A 14,344-nucleotide genomic window follows, 5' to 3' on the forward strand; every position below is an offset into this window, starting at 1 on the left:
ATGCATACTGGATATGCGTGCGTGTTGGCACTAAATAAAATGATTGTGTTGTTGTTGTTGTGTCCTCAGTGGTACACTTCTTGCTGTGCTGTCTGCAGTTAGAGGTGTCCAGGTCCGAGTCATCTCTCTTGCAGGCAGCTGCTTCCTATCCTCTCTATGGCAGAGCCAACTGCATCACTGCTGTCCTGCAGCACCTAGACACTAAGTGAGCTCATGAGTCACACCAACACATACACATCATAAATAACCTACTTTCTTTTGGATGTCTTGCTTTGCTGTTGGCAGCGGAAACAAGCCCTCTACACATTCCCTGAGCACAACACCATGTATTTGAAGCGCAAATCCAGCCATCACCTTAGCCATATACTTACTGTTTTTTGTGTGTGTGTGTGTGTGTTTGTACGTACGTGCAGGAATTTGAGCCAGCCTGAGCGGTGGAGATGCCTGGTTTCAGACCTGATTACTGTGTGCTATAGGATGTCTGACGTGGTTTCCCCTGTAGTCCAGAGTTCCTCCCCAGAAGGACTCATCCCCATGGATACAGACTCAGGTAATGACATTTCCCAGCCTCTCAGTTTATGGTAAGTGCACTTAGTGGGCCACTGTAATGTTCTCATCCTAAAGTTCTTCTTAACCCTGCGAGGTTGTTTGAATGTGTGTTCCTAGTCAGATTGACCAAACTCTTCTTCACCATGTAAACTTATTGTAAATTCATTGTTTGAACTTGTGAACTTGGAACCTGTTCATGAGCAGATGAGCTTTCATCAAGAGTATAATCAATACCCCCAAATTGTTGGCAAGTTTTTTTTTTTTCTTCAAAAATCTTTTCAGAGTCAACAACATTCTTTTGAAGAAGTTCACATAAGCGGCCTTTAAATCCTGCTTTCGGGAGTGAACAGACAAAAACACCACAAATGTACGAGTGTACGGAATTGTATTTATATAATAATTTATTTTTCTGTATAAACGGGAGAAACTCTCGTTGAGATAAAAATCTCTTTTTCAGGAGAGACCTAGCCAAGAGTGCAGCTTAAAAAAATGCCAGTTTCAATAATAAATACAAACAACATAAACAGTCTAGTCCAAACAGTCTATCACCGAAAGAACGAGATCCAGTGTACAAGTGGCCGAAATCGGTTGATAGAAGCTAATGGGAAAGAGGAGATATTAATATCAACATGACACGCTTTTTGTGTGTGTGTTTTGGACAGAGAACTCAGCAGGGCTGCAGAGGATCCTGCAGGAGATTCAGCCCAGGGACACCAATGACTTCTTCACACGTGCCAGAGAGCTGGACACACACAGAGGAGATGATCACACACAGATCCAGACCACACACACACCGTCGCCAAACACAGGTAAGTTAGAGCTCATCATACTGATGCCCTTCAATATTTCATACACAAGCTGTATGGGCTATAACTCGGGGGGGGGGGGGGGGAAATCACACATTATATCACAATAGAATATTATCTGGATTGTTTACTGATATCACAAAGTCTGCAAGGGTACGATTTTGACTCAATTCACTCTGAAATCTAATTTTACAATTTCATTACTAAGCTCTACCAGACAATTAAATGAAAAACAAAGTAAATAAACAAAGTTTTAATAAATATAAAGTGGGAATTTCAAAAAAAAGTCACATCAGTCCAATGCCCATATGTATCGATATTTTCACTTTCTATCCGCAATATTGGATCGTTTTAATCGATTTATCGTCGAGATCAATGACATATGACTATAACACAGACCCACCAATCCACATTCAGCGCGTGTTGGACCCGTTTGTGTGAGACAGCCGTCTCTCTGTCACGCCTAATCCAGTCTGCCATGCGGTTGATACACACTGATGAACCAGAGAATTGTACAAGAAGCACAATAGGCTTCATGATCACCTTACACACTCTCTCTCTCGTCCACATGAGCACTCTCTCTATAGCCGCTTTCCGACCAAGGGATTTTTGCAGTTCCTAGAACATGATGTTCCTAGAACCCTTTTGACATTTTTGACAGGACAGTTAGGTGAGAAAGGGTCGGATTCAAACCCTGTACCACTGCATTGAGGCATAACCTCTCAGTACATGTGCACCCGCTCTACCACTGAACCAACCTGGCCACAAGAACCCTTTCTTTCTTGTGTTTTGACTGGACCAATTTGGGGATTATTAAGGACCATGTGGCCACATTTTCTGTAACTCTTTCAGCTCCTACTTCAGGGCAGGGTCTTTTCCCTTTTTCGCATAGGAACCGTTAGTGACCAAGCAACGTCTGAAAAACAAACAGTACATATTCTTCACTGTCGGTTGCAGTTTGCCTACGTATGCTAACTCATAAGACAAACATCAGACATTCAACCAGCTACTTGTTAATGCTAGTTAAACTTACCCGTTGTTTCTTTTGCCTGTTGCACTCTGCTCTTCTACCATCTTTTTTTTGGGGGAGAGTAGTTAGTAGAACTGATTCGAAGTGGACTGTTCCTAAAGCAACGTTCCTGTAACTACTTGGTCGGAAAGAGGCTCGTCTTTCCAAGGGGACTTACAGTAGGTTTAAACATTACTAAATAATACACGGATTAAAAAAACAGAAGCAAATCCTTGTTCCAGCCGCCAATACGTTACCATTGCCCCCGCACCAAAACTCACTGCATTGCCAGACATTAAAACCCTTTAAAACCAATAAGTCATTGATGCTTGTGAGTGCAATACTAATGATGTCCTGATGGCGGAGGTGTTTGACCTCATTTTTGTGTGGCATATTTATACAGTGCACAATAAAATGCTTTTAGGAATGATTACCTAAACTACTAGTGACTTTACAATGACAAACAAAAGGAACTGGCTCTGTGCAATGTATGTGTCTGGATATAAGCAGGCACATGATGTAACCTTGGACGTCTTCTGGTTTCCATCAAAAACAAAGCTTTAACATTACATAATATAACAAATAGAGCTTGTAGTTCAAGTTAGTAATGTTTGGTAATAAAACAAAGTGATCAAACTTTTCCCATGTCACTGTGACTGTGTGTGACACTGTGTGTGACACTGTGTGTGTCACTGTGTGTGTCACTGTGTGGGCTCCAGGCGGTGAGGGCTACAGGGTGACAGCCCAGATGGTGCTGGTATGTTGCTGGCGGAGCATGAAGGAAGTGGCCATGCTGCTTGGACAGCTGTGTCAGAGCCTGCCTCTGCACTACATCAATGACACCCACACACACCCTGGACTCATCACAGAAGAACAGGTGAGATTCTGACATGCTAAACACACTCCCACCAAGCTCACTCTCAGTCTCTTATTTCTGTTACCTCATATACGATAGCATCTAGCTGTGTGTGTAAATTAGTGCTGGTCATGTCACCTGTAAGGTTTAATTTCACCGGCCAAATGAGAAATGTTCCGGTTAAATATTTTCTGTTTATTGTGCTTAAAATCCATTGAGAGGCAGGCTGTATATAAAAATTAATATTATCACAAGATATAGATTTATACTTTTTTAACTGAAATGTAGGCTGCTACAGGCAGAAAAATAATTAAATCAATCAATCAATGCCCATAATTGTGCCGATCTGAGTTAAAATAAGCCTATTTTCCATTCCAGCACTGGTATTGGGAAAGAAAAAGCCAAATTGTTGCATGCCTACAAAGTTATTATGAATTTTATAACATCCTGATCAGTCTACTTTGCTAATCCACTAGTAATATGTTCCATTTAGAATAAAATATAATAATAAATATTATAAAATAGCCTCAGGTCTGCTCCCTCCAGCGTATGTTTTGTATATTAGTAGCTTTTCACATCTGACAAAAGGCCCTTCAAACTTCTGCTGCCACTTCTTGGCTCTGTCTGGTCCCTATTCTTACTGCTTTGAAGTCATGTTTTAGCAATGGGATGGTCAACAAGGCTCACCAAGCTAAAGCAGCTGAGCTGTGGTAGAGTGCTGCTGAGAGCAGCCACCTCCCTAACATGGAGACAAATTCTGCCTCAGCCTGGATGAGCTGGGAAAGCTATCGCAATCAGCAAACACACTAAGCATTTCATGTAAAAAGGTGTTTTTCACTTTGTGTGAATATATAGCACTGTAGCAAGGAATGATGTGAATGTGTGTCAGTGTGTTTGTGATACCACGCTGGGATGCTCTTCAATTAGTATCCGCCCTCGTTAGCGCCACGCTTTCATTTGCAGCCCGAACCTGCTGGTTTAATGGCCGCGATGCCCCTCCCTTTCCACTGCATACTTTCCAAATCACTTCCACCACCAGAAGGAAAACACTGAGAGAGAGACACACACAGATAGACACACAGACAGACTCACACAGGAATAGTTGTCTGAGTGGTTCAGCATGTGGACATCCATAATAACAAGGGTACCAGACGTAGGCTGTGTTTGTCTGTGTAGGGGGTAAAGGGTGTGTGTGCATGTGTGTTTGTGTTAGCCTGTTGAGCATGTACTTGCACTCCTAAGAGAGAAAGTAGGAAGTCTCGTATTTACTATGTGCTGCCGAATGTGTGTTTATTGGGTTTGTGTGATGGAGGGACATTGTTTTTAAGAGTTTCGGGAGAGTCATCGGTCTGTTTACTAGATATGTTCTGTTATGTTTTAGTAATTGGCTTTTCCTTTCTTTTATATCATTCTGTCAGTTTTAGAACTTTAATTATCAATACTAAGTGACTATTCGGCAAAGACAAACACTGAATTAGATCAATTCTGTCGACGATGGTTTACTGTATATGCATTTGCTTTTGTGTACTCATAAAGTGTTGTTGCCGTGTCTACCTGTCTTGCAACAATTGACTGCTGGAGTAACTTGAATCGTTCCTGTTCTTCACTAGGAAAGATTGGTTATTTTAAAAGTTAAATAGGGTCTAAGATAAGATTACGCTTTATTGATCCCCAGCAGGGAAATAATGTTGTTGCAGCAGCACATGGACACTAATAGTACAGACAAAAAGAAAATCACAGAGTTTGACTTTTTCAGTCCAGATACCGATACCTGGGCTCTGGTTATCGGCCAAGTACCGAATGTGATTCCAGTGTTTAATTAATAAGCTCCATGCCTCTCTGTGTGGAAGACACTGGGATCATTCTTTGATGGCTTTGGTAACATCTGGCTCGAATCAAACTTTGGTTTATTACCTTTGTACTGAATTATTTGTTAGTAAAATAAAAACAACATCCACCAGCACCTTGGTAAATTAACGAGAATTCAAATTCAAGTGTACATCTTACAAATGCAGCAACAAATTGGTCAAAACTTAAACAGGAATTTAAATTCCAGTAAATAATGTACATAATATATAAACATTGAATAGAATAGATGTCCTATGTCGTTGATCGTTTATTGCTAACAAGCTTTCGGGACTTGAGGGATAATAGCCCGGTTTCAGTAAAACTACTCAATAAAACATCAAGGAATAATCAAAGGAAACTTACAATAACGATTTCTGTGGTCAAGCTCAACAACTATTATAACTATGAATAAACTACTGACTGCCAACTGATCAGTGGTGCAGGATCAAGTAGGCTACTTCTAACGTTGGGTATGTACACATAGATATACCGTCTCATTACTATACATTCATATTTACAGGATTCATCAACGTATATTACAGGAGACGCTCACCTGAAGATACAAGCACAGTCCAACTTGTTCCCCCAGGGATGGAAGTTTTATAGCTCAAATTTCCTTTTTTAAATATGAAAAAAACAGTATAAAAATACAGAAATATGACAAATATGTACACGTTAGAACTACCAAATAAAAGTAAAATAAGTAAAAACATGAATTAGATCTCAGACGGTGTTTTAATGTAACATGCAAGAGGCATATGTTACACATGCTCCCATGAGTTTTCATAACATTAATTTAGTATGCCCTCTAAACCAGATGGACACAATATTAGGCTGAATAGCAGGTGGATAACCCAGCCATTTGAGAGTTAATGCTGAAATGAACTTGATGATACTGTTTCCACCACATTGTCCTGAAGAGATAATTAATGGTGATAGCATAGATACCATGTTTTCCACTATGGCAATGAGAGGAACTCTGAAATCCTGTCTTGTCCGTCTTTACGGCATCCCTTTTTCTCTCTCTCTCTCCCTCCCTCTCTCTGTGTGTGTGTGTGTGTGTGTGTGTGCGCGCTAAGTCTTTGCGGACATAGACATTCTGCCCTACCACAGCGATGACATGCATGGACAAACGTGTACAGTGTGTGTGTGTGTGTGCGTGTGTGTGTGTATGTGTGACCAAAACACATGTCTTTCCAAAATGTGTTTGAGCCCGACACCACCTGCGGTCCTCAGCCGGCATCCTGTTTTACATCCTTGTTGCCCTGGCAACACCGCAGATGTTTCTCTCACTGGGTAGCACCATGGCAATAGCAATAGTTGTGAATGTGCGTCAACGGTAATGTTTGATTTCTTTTGTTTTTTCATCACTTAATTTTTCTGGCTGACGCCAAGATGATGCATCGGAAACAAAGAGAGACAGAACTATCAAATAGTTTGATTGTGACAGAGACAAAAGGAAGGAGTAGCTGGTAGACATCCTGACAGGACAATACAAGTTTGTGTGTATGTGTGTGTGTGGGCACATTTGTACTGTATGAGTTGGGACAGACCACCAGAGTCGCTGGCCAGCTGGAGTTTGACAGCTCGGGTGTTTATGTGGCATAGGTCAGCCTGGATCGGTTGGAGCCTTGGGTACACAGAGGAGACAGACCATTTGTTTGGCTGCACTGAAGCTAAGGGAGAAACACACACACACACACACACACACACACACACACACACACACACACACATAGATACACTCTTATGAACACAATAGGAATGCTTTGTCCAACATTGCTTTGTATTTGCTCTCTGGTGTGTAAAATTTACTTTACACCATTTATTTTAGTGTCCAAATATTAAAAGTGAATTTTATGCCCCCTAAAATTTCCTTCAGAGAGTCCCACAGTGGAAAAATGTACTGGTTGTATCATGTACTTTACTTTTTTGCTTAAAATCTCCTGTTACTGTCAAATATGCTGCAAAGAAACAATGGTGTATACATGTAAGTGTCCTAAATCTCTTTTTACTGCTCACTGCAGGTTGAACTATTGAGTGTTTATGTATATTATACAGAGGCTAGTGAATGAGTGGATTTGGAAATGACTTTGGAAACAACTAAAGTTTTCTTAGGCTCTATAAAACGGAACAATTAAGTAACAGACACTTTAACTTGTCACAGTAGGAAAAGCACAGGTGTTACTAATAACAATACCATTGTCCCTGTTCTATTCAAGTGTGTTAAGCAGCTACATGGAATCATTCATTGTATCAGTTACACCTGTGCTCTTCCTACTGTAACATATCAAAATGTCTTCTGTGAAAAAGACCTATACAATATTACAAAATAAAAATGTAAAACATGCAATATACACCTATAATCATTGCTATACATGAAAGCCCCCTGGAAGTTTCTGGGCTCTTCTACCTAATTTTTTCCTAAAGACTTTACACAACATTTAGAAATGGATGTGTAACCCTCTGTTTTATTTGTTAAAGAAGCGTGGCAATGACATCCGTCTGTGACTTTCACGGATGCCCGAATTGCTTTACACTGGCTTTGGTTTAGTCTTTTAATTAAGTTAAAATCCATACATTTTAAATACAAATAGCAAATTTCATTTCATATTACACGTCGGCGTATAACGTGATAACAAACTGAGTTTAACAACTACAACTGGACTTGGGCAGTTGGGAAAAACAGTGTATTGTGTGTAATAGTAAAAGAATCTGAATCATTAAATTTAGGCCCTTTTTATTGTCCGTACAATTTTGAAACCAGGACAATTCGTCCTGCAGCAACAACAACAAACATTATCAGAGTGCTGTCTAACCCTCGGCTGTCGGGGCTATTTGGGACACTGTCACGGCCTTGAACCATACGTGTAATTAGACTTGGGAAACTTCTCTCTCCGCACATGTGCGTTTTTCTGGGAAACAGGCACTTTTGCAAACAGGAAGTTGACGTCTAAATAAAGTCCCCAACATCACCCTCCCCTGCCTCGCTCAGGAAGCTCACTTGGCCCTTTTGAACAGTTACGCAGACTGGAACCTTTAAGGGGGAGCTTTAAATAGGCGAAGCCGCGGCCCGGCTCGGCCCAGCTCAGCGCCGCAGCGGTCTGGGCCCCGGCAGCCACGGGCCGTCTTAACGGTGACTGTCGCTGCCATTTTTACCCCGGTGAGGTCAGGCCTGTCCAGGGAGTCCACTCTGGCCACCAATGTGATAAGTCATTGGGCTTGGTACTGCTGTGGTTTCCTCAGTCCATACTTTGGTGTTTAAGTTAGTCCACTTTCGGTCTGCAGGGTCAGTCGAGTTTATTGACCAGTCATGCGGCCAGAAACAGGATGCCTAAGCCCTACATTTTTTTTCTATTTTTATTTACACATATTGTTCATTTATGTTTATATTATTTTTGTGTTTCAGCCCGTTCTGCTGTTTTCATTTAATGACCTGTCCCCATGTTGCTCAAGGTTACAGGGCCTGGCGTAGTCCTAGTTCATCTGCGGGTTTGCGTCTGTGTTAGTTTAGATGTTGTGTCTAACCCCACCCCTCCTGAGGGGCTGTTGGGATTTTTACCCCTCCCCCCCTTTTCACACAGTGTTTTTTTTGCATCAGGGCCTTGCCACCCCTCCCTGTGCCCTCCATGCCACCCCTGACTAAGTCGAGGCCTGGCCGCCTCTGTGGTGGCGGTGATACCACAGCCTAAATGACAGGGCACTGAAGCTCTGCGTCCGCCTCGCCCTGCCGCCTCACCTGCAACACACTCACACAGTTTACAGTTGCATGTGTGTGTGTCTACGTATAGTTACAATAAGGTTGCTAACACTATTACTAACTGCCTGGTTTTACTGACAGTGGCCATTATGTGGATGTCTCTGCATCCTTATTTGAACTCACTTGTCACGCCACTGACATGCCGCTCTCACGCTTGACGTGCTCAACGCTCACTGGCTGAAAGGTCGAGTGGTGTCTCTAAAACAAGAGTGTAGCCAGTGTTACAGCTTCACTTTTCTTGCCAAATAGAGAAAAGGCTAAAGTTGGATTACATGTAGATGATGCAGTTCATTTGTAAATCTTTTCTACACCCTACTGCTTTGCTTTTATTTGGCATTTTTAAGAGACAGTGAGTCATTTTCTGTCTAAATGGCTGAGCTGCTTCGGGGAAATTGTTCATTTTACCGCTGTGTGCCAGCATTTAATTGACCATGAATGGAATTATGTCATTTGCTGGGGTGGATTTGGGTGGGGAGGTAATTGGAAGTGTATTGCATGTATTTAGATGTAATTGCTTGACTTTACAAAATGGTTTTAACAAAAAGTACAAAGGCTACAAGAGTGGTTTCATTTAGAGCTTAGTAATTCTCACTAAAACTATCATGGCTTTTGAGGTAAAAGATTTTACATCCACAGAGTTGAGGGTTTTTTCTGTTTTCTTGTGAGGATTTGCTCCTTTAACTCGTCAAGTATCCGCAGTAGTCTCCGTCATTATCCAAGCTTTCAGCAATTTGCATGTAATGATTGGTCAGATGATGGTAGGTGACGATGCTTAACTCAAAGTGAGTCATTGAAATGCCACCACTCATATTTAAAGTTATATAGTTCTGAAACAAATGTGAGGATTAGCTTCTTTCCTTTCTTTTTATGATTATAAATCAAATGCCCAGGGGTTTGCTCGTACCCTAGTTGTTGAAACACATAACTGCACTGTCCCCCTGGGCTCTGGGGACACGTGAGAGGTATTTTGTTACTATTTCTGACATTATATACTAACTGAATCACAGATTGGTAATCAATGGATGAAAAAAAAATCAGCGTTTTAATCGATATTAAAAGTAATCATGAGTTGCTGCCCTATTATAAATCCCCCAGTTAAATCATTGATACTAGAACTCTAAAGGCTTTTGTAGACACTCAACCTTGAATGTCGTCAATCAAAATATTACATAGAAAATACAATGCAGTTCCATAACAGTGACTTAAATGCTCTGACAATCTTTGCTAGATAAATACAGTCAGTGCAATCATCCAACAATCTATCACTGGGTTCGTTAGTCATTCCTGTGGGTGACCTATATTAACCACAATGTTAAAATAAGATTTGCATTAGTTAATGTTTGCTCTGGGGTCAAATGCATGAAAAGAAACCAGAATCCAAACAAACTCTTATGGTAATGCCTGTTAATAGCTGTGTTATTGATCTGTTTTTCTGTAAAGCACTTTGAGCTGCATGTCTAGGCTGTCAAAGGTGCTATGTAAATAAATTGTATTACCGCGATTCTTCGCGACTCTTTGATGTTGCTCGTAGTAGAGCCAGTCTGAAACCGATACACCGCTCTCTGCCTTCACCGTTCAAATGATCCTGTGTGCACCCTTGCATGCCACATAATCATTTGGTCTGCAGTTATGTCATTTAACTGTAACTGGTCACCTCCATTTTTGCTGAAGGCTGAAGCAGGAGGCTTTAAAGTCATGCATACACCACACACAACACACACACACACACACACACACACAGTTGGCTGATTCCCTGTCTGTCTCTCTGTTCCAGGTGGAGGGGGTAGGCCTGTACTTCCGTCAGCAGCTCCTGCAGTCCCGCCATCGTGGCGCCTTTGAACTGGCTTATGTAGGCTTTGTACGCCTCACCGACATGCTGTGCAGGTGTGTGTATTCACGTTCAGGCCAGTGGGCTGAAAGGTAACACTGCTGGCTGGCTGGCTGAGGGCATTAGCTCCCATCATGACACCGAGTTTCAGTGTGCCTTGTAATTAGCAAGTCGTCTCAGTGTCACTCTTCAGGTATAATAGACTTAATTACAAAGACTTGATCTGACTTTTTAAAGAATTTCTAATAAATTTATTTAAAAAAAGGAATGATGTCTTTGCTTGGTACAGAGATGAGTCCGGATCAGGGTAGTCTATATAAATAACGCCCCACTGGACTGCTCCAGTGCCGCTGGAAATTTTGCCGGATGTCCCTCTTTTTGGCTGGATGTCTGTTATTTTAATCTTAAACTCCAGACCCTAGACTAGGATCAGGGTTGTTATATTCAACTAAAACAGAAAAAAAAACTAAAACCTTTGAAGAGAAACTGAAACTGTATTCTTAGGTTAGGAAAGAATGCTTTAGAGGTGCTGGTAAATGGATTTTTTTTTAGCTTTGGACAGAGCCAGGCTACCTGTTTCACCATGTTTTCAGTCTTTGTGCTAAGACGAGCTATCTGGCTGCTGGCTGTAGCATCATAGTATTTTTTTCAGCTTTATTGTCCATTTCTTCACGAATACTAGACATGCAAAAGGAATCGAAAGTTTATTTTTCACCATCCCCCTAGTCAAGAAGACAAAGAATAATGCACAACAGATAAGACAGACATGCCTACCACAGAGGTAAAACAAAAGTGCTCAACAGATAGGGACATTTTTAACACTAAGACCGTCAACGGCAACCATATTTACAAGACAATGTAACAAGACAAAAAAAACGAAGAATGTTGTGACATGATGTCATAGTGCATAAAGATGTGCAAAAAAATACAACAGCTGCATCTTCAGAGTCCAGAGTTTGTATGAAAAAGAGGGGAGGGGGTAGAGGGAGGGGGTATAGGGTGAAGAGAGTTCAGTTTCCTGACAGCCTGGTGGATAAACCAGGTGCACATGCAGGAAAAGGGCCGCATGTTGGATTCGGACCCGGTCCACTGCCAAGGCCTCAGACTCCCAGGCATGGGACGCACACTGTCACTGGATGAGCCAGAGGCCGCCCCAGCGCCATATCTATTGTACAGACATTAGGTTGATATTAATAATTGTTTCATAATCTTGGGAAGAAAGCAAATGGTGTAAGTAACCGCCAGTTATTATAACAGGAATAACAATTTTAAGATGTCAGCCCATTAATGTTGGGACTTAAAAGGATTGCTGTGAGCTTTGTTGTGTTGTGTGTGTGTGTGTGTGTGTGTGTGTGAGAGAGAGCAAGTTATGGCCACATATTGCTAAAAAAAAACACCAAAACATTGAGGTTTAGTTTGAACGCTACTCATGCACTTTCATGGCACACTGAACAGTACTAGACTGTTCTGGGCCTCTGTGGCGACATGCTGCCAGGGGCAACATTACTCGAGTCTCCTACAACTCCACACTCCCCATCACCTATGCTATTCATGGAAATAATCCTACTATTATCATCCCGAGGGGAAGAAAAATAGCAATCTTTTAATTCTGAACAACATGCTCACTTTCTTGCACCTCCCTGTTTTCCTCAATGGTGGGTTGTGGAAGATGTCTTTAGCCCTGTGGCAGGTGACAAACCACAAAACCGTCGTAGCCGTGTTGACTTTGAACCACCCAGCGCTGGGCAGAAGAAGAAAAAATGACAAAAAAAAACCTCCCATGTTTTTGTTCTTGTACAGAAACCAGTCTCGCACTGTGTTGTGTAATGAGGGCGACATTCTAGCAGTTGTGTGGAGGAGTACTGGGGAGTGTGTGTGTTCTGCTCCGGGCATGCGTCGATGTGAGTGTGTGTTTTCAGGAGGGGAAGTGCCGTGTGTGGATGGTATGCATGCTGTGTGCTGGGTTACGGGGTGTTGATTGCGGGGTGCTTAACCACGGCCTTTTGATGCTCTGCCTTGGAATCTGGCTCTGCTGTGTTCCACTCTGTTTGCACTCTCTCACGTTGTGTCTATAATTCTCTCTTAATTTTTGCCCATTTTCTCTTAATTTGTTCTCTTCCATCCATCTTCCTCTTTCTTTTTGGCCTCTTAACCCCGTTCTCTGGTTAGGCATGTGCATTTATATCTGTGCTGTGTACAGCAGTGTTTCCCAACCTGTTTGTCAGACGCACAACACCCTGTCGGATGAACCCAAGGACCTCTTTATCGCCACCACTTGCTTTGAATGTGTTGATTTCCATCCATCCGCCCATCCATCCATCTATTCAAACTTAAAGTGGATATTGTTACAATATTCTTTCATACAATTTAATTGTCAATGTCAGAATTGTTAAGTTTGCATTCAAAATATCACCACTTAAGGTGGCATAAGTTGGATGTTTCAGCCATTTATCCATTATTTAGGCAATCTATTTTAACCGTTTATCCATTATTTTAGCTATGTGTTTTAACCGTTTTCCTTTACATTTTTCTCATCTGCTCGCCTGCTAACTAGTTTACACCTTGCTTGATTGCAGCAGTGATCAGGAGTCATAATCATTATTTGTAAATTTCAAAACATAATCAAACTGTCATAATTAAAAAAAAATGTAACTAGTTGAGTTATCGCACAATCTTTCTACATTCCCCCTGGCAACTGCAGAAGTACCCCCTTGGGTAGAATTACCCCTAGTTGGAATGCAAAGAATTACAGTATATATCTCACTGCAGGCCCTGTTGTGTCAAGTGTGTGTGATGAGAGAACACTGGAGTGTGTGTGGCAGCGCTCCACCCTTGCTCTGCACATCGGATTGTTTTCATTTGTCGTATCTGCTCCATTGGCTGCTGTTAAACTGCAGCTTCTTGCAGAACAGGGCAGAGCGATTTCTTGTGGGTGTGGGTTTGTGTTGTTTGCCAGACCGGCTTCACATCGTATTCTTAGCATTTGTCCTAAAAGGCTCGGAGTACCAGATGCCACAGAGTAACCGTGTAAATGTGTCAGAGTTTAGAGCAGGAATTTCCACATAAGACTAATAGATCCACGTTCGATAAGTTGGTTTTAGCTTGATGGAGGGGGGGGAGGGGGTGAGGGTGAGGACTTGTCCTGTGGATGAGGTGATTTAGGATCTTTGGAATTAACAGTTCAGTGTATGGAAGCTTAATTAGTACAGTAGGGTGTTAGCCATAATTCATCTGATATTATTAAGGCACCCTTTTAAACCTACTTTAAGATCAATTTGGTTGACACAATAGATTTAAACAAATATTAAACATGATTTGCAGCCACATGATTTAGGTTTGGTGTGTCTGTCAGCTGACTGGTTTGTTTTAGGTGAAACAGATTTCATTCAGTGCACGAGATTAAAGCCATGCCACAGCGTGGAGGATAACTTTCCATTTTGATAACATGCATGCAATACTGCAAATGGAGACATTAAACATTGCAGCTGATAACTGTTGTGTGTAGGAATATAGGAAGGAAGTGTATAGGAAGTTTTTCCTTGCCTCTGTGGCCTAGTACTCTTGGTGGGAACTGCTGGGTTTCTGGTTTGTTGTGATTTAGCGATATATAAATAAAATTAATTTGAATCGTAGAACATAAGTATTAAAAAAATGCACTTCTGTACATAACGTATTATGGTGCACAAAG

The 14,344-nt window shown here is 41.5% G+C and overlaps 1 protein-coding gene across 3 annotated transcripts in view; it reads left to right on the top strand.

Moving 5' to 3' along the window:
• Positions 1-14,344, top strand: part of thada (THADA armadillo repeat containing) — a 95,644-nt gene that overhangs the window by 9,027 nt on the left and 72,273 nt on the right. For all 3 annotated transcript variants that reach the window (XM_034897339.1, XM_034897340.1, XM_034897342.1), the window contains exons 18-22: positions 70-205; positions 414-550; positions 1,212-1,358; positions 3,084-3,241; positions 10,603-10,712. In XM_034897339.1, coding sequence (XP_034753230.1) covers positions 70-205; positions 414-550; positions 1,212-1,358; positions 3,084-3,241; positions 10,603-10,712 — 688 coding nt within the window. The remainder of the gene's footprint in view (positions 1-69; positions 206-413; positions 551-1,211; positions 1,359-3,083; positions 3,242-10,602; positions 10,713-14,344) is intronic.

This window comes from Etheostoma cragini, chromosome 17, assembly GCF_013103735.1.
Source record: "Etheostoma cragini isolate CJK2018 chromosome 17, CSU_Ecrag_1.0, whole genome shotgun sequence".
NCBI classification, from domain to species: Eukaryota; Metazoa; Chordata; class Actinopteri; order Perciformes; family Percidae; genus Etheostoma; species Etheostoma cragini.